Below are 18,854 nucleotides of genomic sequence, written 5' to 3' on the forward strand. Positions count from 1 at the left end.
CATAGCAAGGACTCAGACAAGGAAATAAGAGTTTCAGAATCATTCCTATGGAAAAGATGGCAGAGTTCTTGATCTGGTGCCCAGCCAATGTAGGCTTGCCTTACTCCTACTACATGGGAGCGTTGGCTGTAAACACAGACATAGGGAAGGCAATCTCACCCGAGACTATGCAGACTGCAGAGTTCAGCTCACTGAGTACACTGTGCATTTTACTTCAGAACCCTGGAAGAGTGGTAGACAGCTACAACGTTGCTACAAGTGTCTGTAAAGACAGTCCTAGCTAAAGCAAGGGGTTAAGACTATATGACCTCAGGAAAATAACCCCACGAATGGGTGTACAATAATCTTGAATGGTAGAAGATGAGAATCAAGCTGGCCAGGGTAATTAGTCCAAGAGCACTGCCAGGCAGTGGACTGTTGCCAGAGCCAATGTTGTTGATCTCCTGAATACGGGATGGCATTTACTTCTGGCTCCTTACTTAGCATTTTCTTTGAGATTAATTTTGCCACCAACTAACAGCAAAGGTTCAAAACCCTGGGTGAGGAATGCCCTAAATGCAGCTATTTCAAAATGTTCTGCAGTTGCCAGAGGGCCCCAGTAGGGGTCGTAGGTGATTTAAGAATTTCCAGTCAAAGAGGCATGGCTGGGCCCCAGGTACGAACCTGGACATAGCCACTTTCATACACCTAGAGCCGTCCTAGCCTCAAAAGTACCATGGCATGGAGAAGGAAGATCAGCACCCCTCCTAAATTGTGGGAAATCGGAGAAAGTTCTTGGGTAGTAAGCCTAAGTACAGGTCTGAGCCAATTATATATTCCAACTATTGTTGAAAATCATTATGAGTTTTGAGAAGAATCCTTGCAAGTTTCTAGTTTTTGAGGGTGCACAACATGCTCCTCTATAATTTTACCTAGGTGCTGGGATGGAGATGCCTTTTGAATCTTTTCTGGACAAACAGGTCTAAAGGCCCCTTTTTGAGTTCAGAAGAATCAGATGACTGATTAGAACATCACCCATATGCTGGGTGATATGTCTTAGCAACTCAACAACACATCCCTAACCCAGTAGGGCTGCTATAACACCCCAGTGAAGTGCTGTGCAGACAGACTATGGTTAGGCAGGAGAGGGGTAAAAGCAAACTTTTCGAGATAGCCAGGATACAGCCAAATGTTGTAAAAAAACAATACTTTAAGTCAACCATAGTTAAATGAAAATGTGATGGTACAGCAAGAGGTGACAGTGGTCCTGGGTGCTGGGCCCACTGCCTGCATGCCTTCTTTATAGCTCTTAACTCCTGTCACAGCCTCCATTCCTTTTTTAATGGAGAAGACGGGGGTGTTCCGGGGATTAAGGAACTGTTCTATGCACCTGCCCTGTAACTGTTTCTCCACCAAAGCAGTAGAGGTCATTTCCCCTGTGAGTGGCCACTGATCTACCCAGAGAGCTTTCTCTGATGGCCAAGTGATCTGGAAGGCAGATTCCCATCAGGCATGCTGTGTAGCACTGACCAAGGCTGCTAGTGACCCCAGCAGTCATGAGACACCCACTCTCATCCTTTTGTAATCACCCCGAGGACTTATGGAGTAGTTGCAACTTATGTTTTACCTAAAGCCCATAAAGGATTAAATCCCTGGTGCACTATCTAATAGTAGTACAGCTTTGGCTATATAAAAGGATTCCCATTTGGCTCAGATGTCAGCCCCATAAAATCACAAGCACATTGGGTAGGGCATATGGCCTAAACCCCCTTGATGACCTCCAGCATGCTGACATCTAAGGACAGTGAACTTTAGAATGGCGTCCAAGCCTGGCTGGCTCCCTGTAGGCTGGTTGTGGTTGGCTGAAGTGGCAAGGCTGGAGGCCAGGGCACATCTGCCAGGTATCAATAAGACCAAGAAAAGCTTTGCCATTTAAGGTGAGCCTCATTTCTGAGTGATTTTCTGTTACTCCTTGTACTCAGTCACATGGTTTGAAGACCCCAAACCTCCATTGTACAGGACTAAGCTGTAAGCACCTCTCTTTACTCAGTATTGGGGAATATCTCTAGTTAAGCTATCTTTATTTAACATAGGTGTAGTAGCAAACCAAGTTTGGTGTAACTGAACCAGAACCTTGAGTTCCCCCTGCACAACCTTCATCTATTACCCCTGGGTGAATCTACAGCCTCTGTAGGCTCTGGTGCTTTTGCCTAAAAGAAGTCCTACTGTGTCTGCTGGCTTGGACTCGGCCCGCGTTAGGGGTGGGTCTAAGTCAGGTGACAGAACTGAGGTTCACCCCACTGCCTGAGGCTGCCTAACAGAGCTATCAATGGTGCATTCTGGTGGCTTAGGGTTATTGGTCGGTCCTACCAATTTATGGGACTCAGGGTGATAGCCCCTAGTGTTTGAAGGGGTATCAGGCATTTCCCGAACTCTCTCAAGATTGTTGATGAATCCCCATTTGTGAACAGCACTTGTTAACCCAATGGATTCCTCTCTGACATCTCAGGTGTAAATGTGGGAGGCTGTGCAGACCATGGGAGATAGAGGAGGGGACAAGGACATGCTTTTTAAAACAATCTGACATCCTTGTGGCAGCAATCACATGTAAAATGTTTGGGTTTTCCACATGTATAATATAACAGGCACCATTTTTTGCTAGGACATGTGTCCACATACAATCTAACCGTCTCTTGTAAATGTAAGCACTTAGGATAATCCCTGAGTGTCTCCTTACAAGTCCTGTCAGCATCTTCAAAGGCCAAGTGATAGGACAGTACCTTTCCTGCCGCAGGGGCAGCTATCCAGTGGCACCCTAGCTTAAAAGAACCAGGCCACAAAGGCTGGCTACAATTCTGGCTCTGCCCACGGTTCTCCACAAGGTTTATTCCCCTTTAGAGGGCAATTCTCTCTGTGCCATTAAGTCAACTATGTTAAGTTGTTGGTAAGTTTCAAAGGATGGTTCTTGGTTCCTTCCTAAGTCCCGGACCCAGAACAAAAATGTAGTTATAGCAACTCTAGGGCCAGATTACATTGTGCTTGGTCCTCACATAATTCTGTAAACCCTGCCTTGAACAGCAGCTAATCCCCTGGGTTGAGGCAAGATTTCACCATGCTTAGGCAATCAGGAGGCCGGGCATTGCCCTGAGGATACGCTGAATACGCCCATGGGTATACAGGGCCACAGGCCCATAGGCTGCTGCACAGGCTTGCTCGATCTCCTTCAAGGATTTAAAAGGTAGTCTCTTGATAACACACCATTTGGTTTGAATTCTGCAGATCAGATCCACTCAAACATGAGGAAACAATTAAAGCCATTAGTGTCTTCCTCAAATCTTTCAGCCTAACAAGATTTGCTATAAAGGAGTGACATTATATCCCCTTAAAATTCGCTGCAACTCAGACCCAAAGTGCAATTTCACTCTGGGATGGGTGTCCTCACCCTCATAATCACTTTCCTCAGTATTAGGGTCCGGGGCATCAGGCAGGTCAGGGCAAGCCCACCCTGTGAATTCAATTTGCTTCTCTGCCTCTGCAGATCCAATTCTGCAGGGCCTGCCCTCCTTTGATGAAACAACCATGGATCTATGGAATCACATAGAAGACTCGAAAAACCGTGAGTGAAAATGGGATGCACCTGGGTTGTTCAGTCCTGTGTCTCTGAGCTTTTTGCCTATCTTTTCCCAACTACTCAAACTCCCTGTCCCTTCTTTTGGAAGCCAAGGGCATGTCTCCTGAACAGGGCCAAGAACTGCTGGAGCTGTGACGTTTTCACTCTGCTTCACAGCTCCCCAACCCTCCTGCAAAGTATCAGCACATGACTGCCCACCTCTGTTACACCTAACACTTCCAACTGCACCCCACCTTTACCTTCATGTTTATCTTTACCTTTATGTGCGAACTTCTCTTCATTTTTAGCTTTATCTTTACCTTTATTTGCGAACTTCTCTGGGGGGCGTTCCCTCATCCGCGCGATGCAAGTTCCCCACAGTCCAGGGTCTCTGTTCAGGCGCCACTTGCCACATCCAACAGGGCTAGGCACTGGGAACCTGACTGGGGCGACGCGGGAAGGAAGAAACTACAGACACTGAAGAAATGACAGACACACATACAGAAAAGCTGAGATCGGGTGGGCTTCGCTCTCTCTGACGGAGAGCACTTACTAAGCAACCCGGAAACTCAGCGCTGTGTTCTAGCTGCATTCTATGTCCAGCAAGAGGAGGAGGGGCTAGCTAGTCTTGGTGCGAGGTCTCTGTAAGGGAGCAGTCTGGCTGTCACCATCCAGGAGGGGGAGCTACAGCTGATGCTCTCTGCACACTGTCAGCATTCATGCTGACCAGGGGAAGGAAGGCTGTGCCATTTCCCTAAGCCTGACCTGGGAAGGCTTTGCCAGTTCCCAGGAGTCTTGGTATGGACACGCTCGTGTTAAATATGACACATTCACTCAGGACTTCATCCACTTCCCACAACCAACTTGCCCGTTTTTCACAGGATCTGGAGGATGGAGTAGTTACTACCTCAACACTTGTTCAAAGGACTGAGTAAGGCCTGTGTATCACATGCTTAGACATATGGCACCTGACTTGAGCATATACACAAATACTGTATATGTTCATTACCCCTGTACTTTGAAAACATTTTGTGTATGTAATCTGAAATCACTATCAGTTATTCTCTCTCTCATACAACCCAGATTAGCTTCAAACCTGCAGTGCAGCTGAGGCTGGCTTGGTTTCTGCAATCCCTGGTTTCTTCCTCCTGTCTATGGAGGTCATACTCTGTCTTCCTCTGGAGCACTACGAGTCAATGAATGCACCTTCACACCTGATTCTGTATACTAATTTTGTTTGAAAACAAATGGGAACGTGTTCCAGAACCATCAGATGTTTTCCCAGGTCCACTGGGTATAATCCTACATGAAGGCTGGGAAGATGACTCAGTGTTTGATAAAGCACTTTTTGTGCCCGCGTGAGTTCATATCAGAACCCACATACAAGCCAGGCGGATGCAGCACCTGTAATCCCAGTTCTCAGGGAGGGAGGCAGATGGGATTCCTGGGGTGTGGTAGCTAGCTAGACTATACAGAATTGTCTAGTTCCATGTTCAGCTAGAAACCCTGGCTCAAATTAGAGTGGAGAACTATTGAGAGACACCCAATGTCAACTTCTGTCAGGCTTACACATGCACACCTTCTATCCTCATACAGGGAAACATGCATACACACATGCACACCACACACACACACACAAATAAAATCTACAAGTGCAACCATGCCTAGCTTCCACAAAAAGGTCTGAAAGCCCCTGTACACTCAAGTCCCCTATATAAAATAGTATGGTACATGTACATAATCTATGCACATTCTCTGATACACTTTAAATCCTCTCTAGTTATTTATAATACCCAATACAAAGTAAATGCTATATAAATACCTGCTCTTCTGTATCGTTTAGGGAACGAGAACAAGAACAATGGCTGCATATGTTCCGTGCAGATGCTTCCTGGGTATTTTCAATCCGTGGTTTACTAAGTCTTCAGACACAGAACTTGGGATCTGGATGGCAGTAGTGGTCACATGATCCCCAGCACACTCTTTAAAGATGGAGTGCTGCACAGCCTCCAAGAGCTCCATTTACATAGACTATAACTTGCACAACCACAGTATTCTTGACTCACATAAACAATTAGGTTATAGTTTAGATCTACTCAAAGGCAAAAAAGCAATCTGCTACTTAGATAGCAAATGAATAATAATAAGGGCTACAAAGTCACACATCTCCAGTATTGTATTTTTCTGCTACTTATGCAAGTAAGTAAGATCTTAGGGAAATCAAGAGTTTGTCAATAGCCAGCAACAAAAAAAGTCAGTTTATAGTGTAAGGAAGGATATATGACAAGTTTGAATTAGAAATCTTTTGCTTTGCTATTCATTAACCTGTAATCTTGGGCAAGTTACTTCAACTCTATGAATCTCACTTCTTTAATCTGCAAAACAGAGACTTGTGCCATATGATTAATATGGGGATTATAGAAACAAAAATACAAAGTATCTTGAATATTGTTAAGTATTCAATAAATGTTAGGAGCTTCTTCTCTTTCTAAAATCTACTAGGAAGAAATTCTGATTGTTTACGGGCAAAATGCACTGTAAAATGCTAACTGGAAACACAATCAATGGAGAAGATAGAAGAAATCACCATTCAGAGCTCAAGTTCATCCTAAGCGCAGGCTTCCTACCACTGTGCCCTCTGGAAGCGAACACTGAGAACTACATTCTGTACCTAGACTCACTCACTTTGGGAACCAGTGAGTACTTTGGGCACTGATTCCTTTCAATCAAGAAAGAACTTTTACAGCATACACTCTGATCAGCTGACACAAAGGTGCCCACGGCCACAGAAACACTCACCAATAGTGAGAGCAGCCTAAGGATTCCCAGCCTTTTCTTTTCTGAGGTTCAGAACATACCAAGATTTTTCACAGTCAAGACTAGAGATTGTCACACATAGTAAGTACAGTCCTTAAAATAGTCCAAGTGAACTGGAAATACAAACTCTGGTCAAATGAAACACAAATTAGGCAGAAACATCAACACTTTGGAATTTTTGCCATATAGGAAATAACCGAGAAAACTTTGGGAAGAAAGGACAGTGTGGAGAAAGAAGACCCAAACAGTCTATGTCAGACCCGTCACTCACTTATCTAAGAATATTCAATTAACTGCATGGTTTGCCAATGATGCAGGTAGAGGTTACAATCCCACCGACACCTCCCATTCCCCTCCCCACAAACTGTGGATGATTAACAATAATGACAAGCACAGAAATCTTCAAACAAGACACAAAGTAAGATGATGATGGTTGATTTACCCTAAAAAGAAAAAAATAGTCTACAATGGTTTAGGAAAGGAAATTTGGCATCCCAGGATAGAAAGATTAGCAAATCTAAATTATATAAAATATCTAATCAAATAAATTAACACAGAAGACTAAACTGTCACATTTGAGTTCAGATTATAAATTTCTTTTTTCATGATTTCAGTTAGTTATGGTTATACAGTTTGGCTTTTTCAAGTCAGCTACCGAGATGAGTGTACATATGTATAAAACAACCCGCTTCTCACATACCTTTGGTCTGGATTGGCTCCGGGGGTGGTGGAGCTGAGGGCATAGGCCCCACTGGGTGACTTGGAGCAGGAGGCATTCTTGCTGATGAGGGTCCTGGCAAGACTGTGGGCACTATGGAGCTGGACTTGGGGGGCTGGACATTTTCTGTAACAGGGCAAGAAAGAGAGTCTGCAACTGAAGACAAGAAACTGTCTCACTCACAGCACCACCCCTGGAACATGTTAAAATACGTTTGCTAACAAAATGCAATGGATTTGAATGTTTATAGAGGCTCCAGTACCACCACACTGATTTATATCTATAAATAAAGTGGTCCAAACAAATCATTTCCTCCAACGTGGGAAAATTGTTTTCTGATGTTTTAATAATTTGAAATGATAATTTTTTACTAAAACACCCAGATGTCATTACCTTTCAGACAAAATGAAATGTTTTTCTTTACAAACCATTGAACAGTACCATTGTACTACACGATGGTGACCAAGACAGAGTGACTAGAGGTAACGGGTTCTCTGAAGTCTGTAAACGGGCTCACATCTCATTTTGCTTTACTTATGTATTTACAAAAACAACCAAGTTACTGTCTCACAGTGGTGGGGGACAGAGGTGTTCTCCCTGGAGCTGTAGATGATCATCTCCCCTTCGGTTTCATATGGGCTCTGTGCATGGCTGGGTTCTAAGCCTCTTAGAAGAATACCACTCATATTGGTGTGGGCCCACCCTAACGACTTCACCTGAATACAATTGCCTCTTTCGGGACTCTGTCTCCAAGTATAGTTATATTCTGCAACAAGATTCTGCTTTGGGACTTCATTAGGACCTTGCATCTGAACGTAAACGTATGAGTTTGGAGGGAACACAATTTATTCCGAACAGATTCGTCAGATGTTAACTAACAGTGTAAAAATGGGGAGTGGAGGCCCCAAAAGCCTCCAAGTCACCAGTTCTCTATATCCCAGCATATGTGACAATGTGTGGCCTCCTATCCTTTGGTTACCCACTCACTTACCCTGTATCTCAAGAATGCAGCTAAAGGCCAGCCTGGACTACCAAGTGAGTTCCAGGAAAGGCGCAAAGCTACACAGAGAAACCCTGTCTCGAAAAACCAAAAAAAAAAAAAAAAAAAAAAAGAATGCAGCTAAAATACACTAAGACCGCTGGCAGCTTTTCTGTATATGGCAAACAGATGTAACAGATCAAGTAATCTACACTGATCATATCTAGTCTTAGCTGAATAGTATTTACGTTGTGCAATGACGTTTTCTTGTTTATTTTGAAGAGCACATTAGTGAATATCTTCTACCTAGATTAGGCCTTTAGGAAAAGGTGTGTGAGATTTCTGGAAAAGATGGTAGCTGGCAGCACCTTGGGTGACCAAAAGATGTGTCAGAATAAGAAAAAACAGGCTCTGGTCCAAAGAGCGAGACGATCTTTGAAAATGTGCAAAAGGATGGATGGGGCGGCTGTAATTTATAGAAAAAAGAAATGCAAACCCATGCAGATGCAAGTTCCAGCCAGGTGGGTCAAGGAGGAGGAGAAACAGCTCATCCAAACAGTAAGCTGGACGGCCTGACCCTCAGGACAAGCCCAAGTGTTACCAACCTCAACACCAGTTCCAGGCCTTCCCTGGGCAGTGGCTTTTCCCAGGGGATGGTTGGCAGTGGTAAGGAGTTGCCCAGCTCAGAGTGCTATCCTCAGGGGCCAGCATGAAGGGAACCTCTCATCGTGCACTGTTAATAACCATTTCCTGTCCCTGTTTCTAACCAGATGCCCCATTTCAAATGTAACTAAGCCAGAATGTCACCGTAATACTAGGCTGGACCTCTAGAATGCAGTATCCATTGTTCACAGGAGTGAAAAACACTGACAGAACTTCCAGAAAACTATGGCCAGAGTAGTGGTAAGCAGTGACTACATAGTACATGAGCAAATACACATGTGTACATGCACAAATATGGGTGTATATCTAAGAATATGTGTAAATTAGGTCGAGGACTGGAAGAAATGTAGGGATATGGTATCAAAACAAAATGTGCTCTACTGTACATGCCAATAAACATAGAAAATGGGCACAAGAGGAAAAGGAGACGGAAGACAGAGAATAGCTGCCTCACTACTTTTAGTAAGCAGACTGCTACTATGGGAGACTGAAGACCTTGTCAACCCTAGGGCAAGGTTCTCAAAGAAAATACAACTTCAGCAGGGAGGATGTGGGCAGTAAAGAACAATACACTGTCACCAGTGAGAAAGAGACCTTTGGTCAAGAGAGACTCTCAATCACACAGGATCATCTGGCAGAGTGCTAAGCATCTCAAGACAGTAGGATATGGTGATCTCTTGAGCCTTCCTATGAGCTGAAACACCACCTTGGAACTTGCTCAAACACAGGCTCTTCAGCCCTGTCACACTAGGTCAGTGTGACATTTGAACTTTATTAAGATCTAGGTAATTCATGCACAAAATTTGGGAAGGCCATCTCTAAAGCATACAGACCTGAAACAGCCGTTTCTGAGTGTGGCTATGTTCTGTTCCATTAATGTCCAATTTTCTTAGAAACACTGAACCTCTACTCTCCTACAGCAGAGTTCTGGTTATTTCCATCTTTCTTGAGACCCCAGTATTGTCACTTGCTCATTTTACTGCTCTAGCATGTGTTCTGGGTTTCCTCTGATGGCATTTACATCCTCCAGGACTGCTACAGTTTCTCTTAGCTGTGATCTTTTCCACATTAATTTGTGAATGTATTTGCACAGCATAGAAAAATACACTTTTCCCCCTCCTACTTTCCAGTTTGGCTCATTTTATACTGTGTTTCAAAGATAAAAACCTTTTCATTAGAAGTGACTTGAGCTTTTTCATGTTTACTCTTTATGGCTAGTACCCTGTGTGCTTTCTTTGTAAAATTTGATCAGTCCAAAGTTCTGGAGACAGTCTATTTTCTCTAAAGAATTTTTAAGTTTTGCCTTTTTCATTTAAATATTTATTCCCCCCAATGTACTTATTACATTAGAAACTCATCCTTCAGATTGCAGCTAAAATATCATTTCATGAGAGAAAACTCCCTTAAAGTCCATGAGTAACAGGCCAATGTGCCCACCATGAGCTCTCCAAGGACCATGACCTCTGCTTCTTGCCCTGACATAACAGGTGTGCATCTGTTGTGGTCAGGTGGACATCTGCTGCCACACATGGACATCTGTTGTGGTCAGGTGGACATCTGCTGCCACACGTGGACTCCAATTTGAAATACAAGAATCCGTCTTTTACCCACTGTTATCTCCCAACATCAGAACACGCCCTGGCACAAGGTGGGCTTCCAAGTATCTGGGGGTTAGTGACTAGATCTACCAACACTAAGGATCAGAAAGGTATGCCAACTAAGTCTGCCTTTTCAAAAAGGGAATTTGACTGAAGCGAAAACCATACGAACTGCCATTATATAAAACAAATTTTTCAGCTTGTGTTTAGTTATAGCCTTAAAAGACGACCACAGCTGGTGCGGGGCACAGACCATTAATCTTAGCATTCGGGAGGCAGAGGCAGGCACATCTCTGAGTGAATTCAAGGCAAGCAAGGGCTATACAGTGAGAATGTGTCTTTTTTTTTTTTTTAAAGGCATACTATAAGAGTAAATCTAGTATAGCTAGGCAGGGCTCAGCAGTTAAGAGCACTAACTGCTCTTGCAGAGGATCTGGGTTCAATTTCCAGCACCCACATGGTGGCTCACAGCTGTCTGCAACTCAAGTTCCAGGGTATTCAACACTTTCTTCTGACCTCCACAGGCAACAGGCATGCATATGGTGCACATACATACATGCAGGCAAACACTCTGAATGAATGAATGAATGAATGAATGAATGAATGAATGATCGATCTCTGCTGGGTGTAGTGGCACCTCTCTTTAATCCCAGCACTTGATAGAGGCAGGTAGATCTCTGTGTGAGGCCAACCTAGTCTACATAGCAAGTTCCAGGCCAGCAATACTACATAGTAACTCTCTTTCTCTCTTTCCCCTCCCCCAAAAAGGCAGTCCCTATGTTTTAGCACGTAAAATTCTCCAGGATCTGGTCGGAGATCCCACTCTCAGCTCATAGCGTGGCCTTCGTTCAAGCTGCTCAGGCTGGAGTTTTGTCATGCCATCTTGTGGATCTTCTTTTCCTCCTCAAACTGCAGCAGCACATCTCTGAGGCAAGCGCATCCCCTCACCCCACTTGTCTGAAGTAGCAGCAGTCATCTTCTGGGTCCTGTATCCTCCAGGGACCCATCACACTGTTTTCCAAGTGTTCCTGAACACTAATAGGACAGCACCATCACCTTGAAAAAAACACTGATGGCTAAAGACTGGGAGAAAAATACCTGTTTTTCCTTTATTAATTCCTCTGAGAAAGAAAAAAAAATAGAAATAAAATTGGGGCTGGAGAGATGGTTGAGTGGTTAAGGGCACTGGCTGCCCTTCCAGAGGACCCAGGCTTCCAGCATCCACACGGTGGCAAACGACCTCCTGCAACTCCAGTCCCGAGAGATCCAATGTCCTCTTCTGGGCTCTTCACGCACTGCATGCATATGGGGCACAAATGTGCATGCAGGCAAAACACTCATACACATAAAAAAAAATTTAAAGAAAAATTAAAAAACAAATCCTCTTGCCTATCCCATGTCAGAGCTGGTAGAAACTGGGAAAACTGGACATGGATCCCCCTCACCCTCTAGACTTGGAGGAGGGGCTCATAGTGAAGAGTGTGAAATTCAAGAGTAGCATTAGAATCAGAAAGAGAAGGGCAGCAGCAAAATTATGTTGCTCTCCTCTCATAATCTGCAATCTCAAAAGATGCCAAAGAGGAAATCCGTTTCTTTTATATTACTTGCTTTTTTTCTGAACATTTTTCCAATGTAGCTGGTAATTTCTTTCTAACTCACATCACTTTGTCCTATATAACCATCTACACAATATGTATTTGGTTTCCCTCCGATACATCATCTAGACATCAACAGAGAGAACGATATCAGCCACTATTACCTCAGTGTCAGAGCTGCAGGAATCTTCTGCACAAAGGCACATAACCATTTTATACAAGCTTTTCAGATGTTTCTGGTATAACACTGAACATAGGAAAATGTTGTTAGAGGCACAACTACTTTATCATATGATATCCATATCACAATTCAAGAACTATCCAGAGTAACTTATTTTAATCGAAATAGTGTTTGGTAAGTACTTCACCTGGCAAAGACGTTATTTCTGCTAACGTTTCATGTGCACGTGTGTGAGTGCATGTTCATGTGGTAAGTGTTCAGGAGTGTGTATGACAGAGGACAGCTTCAGGGGTTTCTCAAGTGACGTCTGCTACCTGAAGAACCTGCCAAGCAGACCCCAGTGCCATGATCACACCACCCGCAATGAATTACAAATGCGTCATCATGCCTGGCCTTCAGTTAGTTTGTTTTCTTTTTTAACCTGGGTGCTGGGAATCACACTCGGTACCACCCACTTGACCTACTGAGCTACTCCCCAGCCTAGTGCCTTGATCATTTTAGATCATGTGTTCTGTAAAACAAAGACATGTTAAACTTAAAGGGGGGGAGGGGCAATCTGGTCTCATCTCTTGACCATAATTTGTACTAGATTACTTGACAAGACTAGAGACTCATCTACAGAGCCAGTTTGCGGTTTCCAATGGAATAAACTAATCCAAAACCCACAGCGCTGCAAACACATTTGGGGTGGACTAGGGAATGAAATATCCTCCAGTGCACCAGCATGCGTTTTTACAAAGGCCACAGAGACGGCACTGGAGGTCTCTTCTCCAGGTTTTGAATATGACCTCACCAACTGCCTAAATAAAAGTTCAACAACCATCTATTCACAATATTTACTTATTTCAAATGTACATTTCAGTACTAATATAAAATTCTAATTAAAATTTGAAATACTCTTGTGCAGGTAAGGGTACCTACCTCTCACCATACTGTCCTTGACAAATGATTGTGTGGATAGTTATAATCTAAAGACAACGCACTCAGAAAATTACCACAGCTTCATCAGCTACTGTTCTGTGCATACATGTTTGTCTTTCTTTCTTCCTTTCTTCCTTCCTTTCTTTCTTTTTCTTTCTCTTCCTCCTCCTCCTTTTTCTTTGCAGAACAAGGTTTTTCTTTGTAGCCTAGGCTATCATGAAATTCTCTCTGTAGACTAGGCTGGCCTTGAACTCAGAGAGCCACCTGCCTCTGCCTCCCCCTGGGATTAAAGACATGTGCCACCATTGCCCAGCAATAGGCATGTATTTTCATTCCCTTCAAGAGCACATCATTAAATTCAAGTTCACAATTTCAATTTAAGAAATAATTGTGGTGATATTTTATTTGTGCTCTAACAAATCAAACTTATCTGGGGATCAGAGGACAGAGCCAGCCACTAGATCAGAGGCTAGACAGTGGTGGCACACACCCTTAATCCTATCACTCAGGAGGCAGAGATCTGTCTGGATCTCTGTGAGTTCAAGGCCACACTGGAAACAGAACCAGGCATGGTGGCACACACCTTTAATCCCAGCACTTGAGATCTCATGTCTTTGCTTGGGAAGGACACCCACCCGCCTTTAATCCCAGGAAGCAATATGGCAGGACACAGAAAGGTATATAAGGTGTGAGGAAACAAGAACTAGAGGCTTTTAAGCACTTCAACTGATTCCCTCAGGGGTGAGAACTCAGAGTCTTTCAGTCAGGATTCATGGAAACAGGATCATCTGAGGAGTTGGTGAGGTGAGGTTGGCTGGCTTGTTCTGTTTCTCTGATCTTTCAGCTTCCACACCAATATTTTGTTTTTTTTTATAAGACCTTTTAAGATTCATGCTACATTTGGCACCCAAAGTGGGGCTAGAATCCACGACCCTGAGATTAAGAGTCTCATGCTCTACCGACTGAGCTCAGAACACTTTATATATATATAGTGTTCACAACTTTTATCAGAGCACTCTGGAAGCAGAGGCAGGTGGATTTCTGAGTTTGGGCCAGCCTGGTCTATATAGAATTCCAGGCCAGCCAGAGATAGATAGTGACATCTCTAGGCTTAGGGGGATACACACACACACACACACACACACACACACACACACACACACACACACTTCCATTTTATCATATGTACTATGCATAAAATTTTTAACTCAACATTTAACGACCCCTTGATAGAAAGTACAACCACCAAGGAGTCATGACTCCTCACTTCCCCTTCTTCATCCTTCATCACAAGGCACTAATTTGAGAAGGAGAAAGCAGCTTTTATTTCTAGGAAACAACATTTAAGGAAGCCAATATAATGTTCCTGACCACAGTTTTTTTTTTTCCTATAATAGTGGGGCTATGACTAGAAAAACAATTACCTAGGTAGAGCTAGTATGAAGAGAAAGTGATGGCCAGAAGACACGTCATCAAAATACCCTTCAATCCCGTTAAGGACAAGGACTGCAGAGGCATAAGGGATGTCACAGACACTGGCTGAGACCTCAATCAAGGCGTGGGACCAGCTCTTCAAACAGAACCTTGAGGAACTAACTATGAATGGGGGCGTAAGAAGGGTTGGGGAGATTCAGAAAATATCACAAAAAATGAAGCAAATACAGTGCTATACTGAGCCAATTTCCAGTTTTCCTATCAGGAAATACCATCTTTAACAAGTTTGGAAATGTTCTGTCAATCATGTCTTGGTGAATTTCATACTCAACTTACCATTATTTGTTGGGTGGTTGTTGGCTGGAGCCAGGGGTCCCATTTGGTTTCGGATGAGATTGTCTTGGGTGGGTGGAAGGCCAGGAGCTGACCACGGTCCAGAACTGTATCCTGAATGACTTTGTGGCTGGTGGTGCTGCTGCGAAGGTGGGGGTGGAGGTCGTGATGGATAGGTAATAGCTGTGCTTGAGCCAGAGTAGGAATCTTTAACTGGTGGATAGGTAATAGCTGTGCTTGGGCCAGAATAGGAATCTTTAAGTGGTGGATAGGTAATAGCTGTGCTTGGGCCAGAATAGGAATCTTTAACTGGCCTGGCAGACGGAGCACTCTGTGAGGTAAACATTTGCCCATATGGCTCACTGGCAGGCAGCGAGGGGTAGGAAACATTAGGATACACAACATTGGACACAGTTGAGATCGGATAATGACTACACGTAGAGGGGTATCCCTGAGAAGCAGCAGAAGAGCTGGCAGAATACGGGGCAGGACTACTGTAGCGGTTCCCGAAAGAGGAGTAGGGCTGGGAGGCACTCGGATATGAATGGGATGCTGAGGCCGGAGCTCCTTGGAAAGATCCTGGAGTGGAACCCCCGATGTGAGGGGCAGGAGGACCTCTACCATACATCTGCTGTGCTCCTGGTTGGCTTGCTGAGCTGGGAGTCCCCACATTTTGTGTTGGTACTGTATACGGACGAGAATAGTAACTATCACACTGGTTATCCAATGGCAAGGAGGTCATTTTCCCCGGTCCTTGAGAGTAATGTCCTGAGGGGGCCATATAGTTTTGATGAGGCAACCCATACCCAGAAGGAACTTGCATTTGACTCGGTGCTGGACCTGAAAAAGAAAGTCAAGCATTTACAGTGCTGCACAAAGAGATGATATGTAAATAGCTTACATCTAATGTTGACCAAATTAATTTTCTTCTCCATAACCCCAGCATACTATGAAAGAAACATGTTGTCATAGGCCTATCATGTAGCTCAGCAGTTCTCAACCTGTGGGCTGTGGCCCCTTTGACAAACCTCTATCTCCAAAAATATTTATATTACAATTCATAACAGTAGCAAAATTATAGTTATGAAATAGCAACAAAAATAATTTTAGGTTGCGGGGGTCACCACAACATGAGGAACAGTATTCAAGTGTCCCACCATCAGGAAGGGTGAGAACCACTGATGTAGTAGCTAGACTCCAAGACGATCCCTAATGATCCCCATCCTCCTGCTACGCCAACCCTTGAGTAGTCAGTCCTCCCTAAGCATGTATCAGGACTCAAGGTGTAAACACTATCAAAGGGGTTGACGGGCCACTTCCAAGATTAGCCCAGTCTTAACTCTACTGCGCTTGCACTTGTGCTCTCTCTCATTCTCGCTCTCTAATAACTCAGTTTTGAATGACCTTGTAACACAGACAAGAAGGCCATATGGTAAGGAATAGACTCTGGCCAATAGCCAAAGAGAAACTGAGGCCAATAACCACATGAATAGGCAAGCATCCTTCAGATTCAATGCAGTCTTGAGATGACAGCCCAACCAATAGCCTGACTATATCATCTGTGACAGACCCTGATCCCAAACCACACAACTGACTGGCTTCCAAGTCAATATTCCTTAAAAACTATCAAGCAGGGGCAGGAAAGATGGCTCAGCAGTTAACAGTACTGACTGTTCTTCCAAGAGGACCTGGGTTTGATTCAGCACCCACATGGCACCTTACAACTGTCTGTAATTCCAGTTTCAGGGGACAGGATACCCTCTTCTGGCCTATAACCCCATACCTGAAGGCCATGGCAGGAAGGATAGCTTTGAGTTTGGAGGCCAGCCTGATCAAAACAAGTTCCAGGCCAGCCAAGAATACTTATCAAGACCCTGACTTAAAAGAAGGGGGGTGGGGGGACAGGAGAAAGGAAGGGGGCTAGTGGACGGGCTGACCAAAACAAATGGTGTATGGAAAAAGCCTTATAGAAACCCATGACTTTGTGAGCGAATTTTAAAAATACAAGAAGGAATTTAACTGGACAGTGCTGCTTCCAGAAGACATGGTTTATTAAACAAAATCTTGGTGCCAGGTGTGGGATATCTCCCTATGTGATATTCAACAAGGGGGTCCCAGAGTTTCCCCCAAACAACACAGGCTCCCAATGCTCTTGGTTGCCCACTACAACTGAATGGTAAGATCCTGCTGCAGAAGACACAACACACTCTGGTTGCAGAACACAGAGAAATCCATCAGGACTACCCAGCCAACTTCCTGCTGGCTAGCTTTCCCACTGCCAGAGGTGCTAGGCCAGCTGCTGGAGGAGAAGGGACACGAGTGATCTTAGCCAGTGCTAGACTCTGCACGCTGCAGTACAGAACTCCCCAGCAAGATGTACACACAGGAAATCGTGCTATGATACTTTCAGGGTAACTAAACACCTTCTGATCGGGTTTGATCTTGTTCTATCTGCGGGAACTTCTGCCTGGTACTGTAAATCTGGTCAGAAGCCCAAGGCTGGGCAATGCATCGGCCTTAGGAGAACATCTACTTTTATTGGTGTTGTTTTGTTTTCTTTTTTTGAGACAGCATCCCACTATGTAGCCATGGCTGCTCTGAAACTATAGTAGAGCAGGCTGGCTTGGAACTCACAGAGTCTCACTGTATAATCTTAGCTGACCTGGTGGGAACTCATTATGTAGATGAAGCTATTCTAGACTGGAACTCATTGACCCATCTCTGAGAATAAGCATACGCCACCATGTCCAGGCTACTACTACTGTTTGGCTAAATGGTCCTGTGATTAGATTATACTCAGATTAGAGATACTCTCAACCTTGATCTGAGAAGATTCTTCTGGAATTTCAGCATTAAAATCGGCTGGTCGTATCTCGTCACTGTACTAAGAATGAGTGACTACTGAGTGATCAACCCTAAACAGCACATTTACCTTACCCCACCCTTCCCAAGGCTCAGAGGACATTCTGGAAGAGTAAGAATAGAAAGAATTATAAGAAGGGGCTGAAGAGATGGCTCAGAGGTTAAGAGCACTGACTGCTCTTCAAGAGGACCTCACAACTGTAACTCCATTTCCAGGGGATCCAATGCCTTTTTTTTTTTTTTGCCTCAGTGGGCATGAGACATGCAAGTGGTACACAGATATAGGTGCAGGCAAAACACTCATACACACACACACACACACACACACACACACACACACACACACAAAGATAGACAGACAGATAGGCACATTTTTTAAAAAAAATGTAAGAGGTAAAGGATGGGGAAGAGAGCTATAAAATGCTGTCTTCTGACCACGAGAAAGCCTGTGGCACTCATGAACTCACAGCAGCTGGGGTTCTCTGCACAAAACCAAGCTGGTCAACATTCCAGCATGGGTGGGTGAGGGGTCCAAGACGATTGCCGCCTCCAGGGGAAGGAGAGTAAAGGTTCTTCTGGTGGGAGCCCTGTAAGCTGTGCATGCTGTGTTGGTGATGGTCTCACCACCCAGGAGCACCTGGGCAGCATTCACCGGACTCAATGAATAATGAAAATAGTGGAGATGAAGGGACATGTGCAGGTACAGGAGTAGAGAAAGGAGGGGGTAGATATGAACAATATACATTCATGACACTGTCAAGGAATACAATTTTTTAGTGTTTAAAAAGACCAAGAGAGGAATCCACACCTTTTGGTACTAGTTTCTTCTTTGCCCAGGATCAAGGTCTACTCAAGTGGTAAAGCACATGCTTAGGATGCACAAGGCCTTTGTTCAGTCCCCAGTACTGTGGTAGAGGGCAGTGTTAATAATTTCTATAAGGAAGTATAAAGTACAAATCCCCTTTTCCCTCTGGGAACAGACAGAGGCGGAGCCAGCAGAAGTTTCCTGTATATTCTTTGGACGACTGAACCATAGCATGGCTCTACAACTGTTTTTTAATTTAATGTATCTTAGACATCCTTCTGTTAGCAAGTGTAAATCCTTAATGAAGTACATGGAGTACTTCATTACAGGTGACTCACTAAATCCTCATCAACGAACAT

At 44.1% G+C, this 18,854-nt stretch overlaps 1 protein-coding gene across 1 annotated transcript in view; it reads right to left on the bottom strand.

The window, feature by feature from the left end:
* The window catches only part of Sec24b (SEC24 homolog B, COPII coat complex component), a 78,778-nt gene that overhangs the window by 47,737 nt on the left and 12,187 nt on the right, over positions 1 to 18,854 (bottom strand). The window contains exons 2-3 of the mRNA XM_037207091.1: positions 14,832 to 15,668; positions 7,107 to 7,250 (exon numbers count right to left, since the gene is read on the bottom strand). Of these exons, the coding sequence (XP_037062986.1) occupies positions 7,107 to 7,250; positions 14,832 to 15,668 (981 nt within the window). The remainder of the gene's footprint in view (positions 1 to 7,106; positions 7,251 to 14,831; positions 15,669 to 18,854) is intronic.

This window comes from Peromyscus leucopus, chromosome 6 (assembly GCF_004664715.2).
Source record: "Peromyscus leucopus breed LL Stock chromosome 6, UCI_PerLeu_2.1, whole genome shotgun sequence".
NCBI lineage: Eukaryota > Metazoa > Chordata > Mammalia > Rodentia > Cricetidae > Peromyscus > Peromyscus leucopus.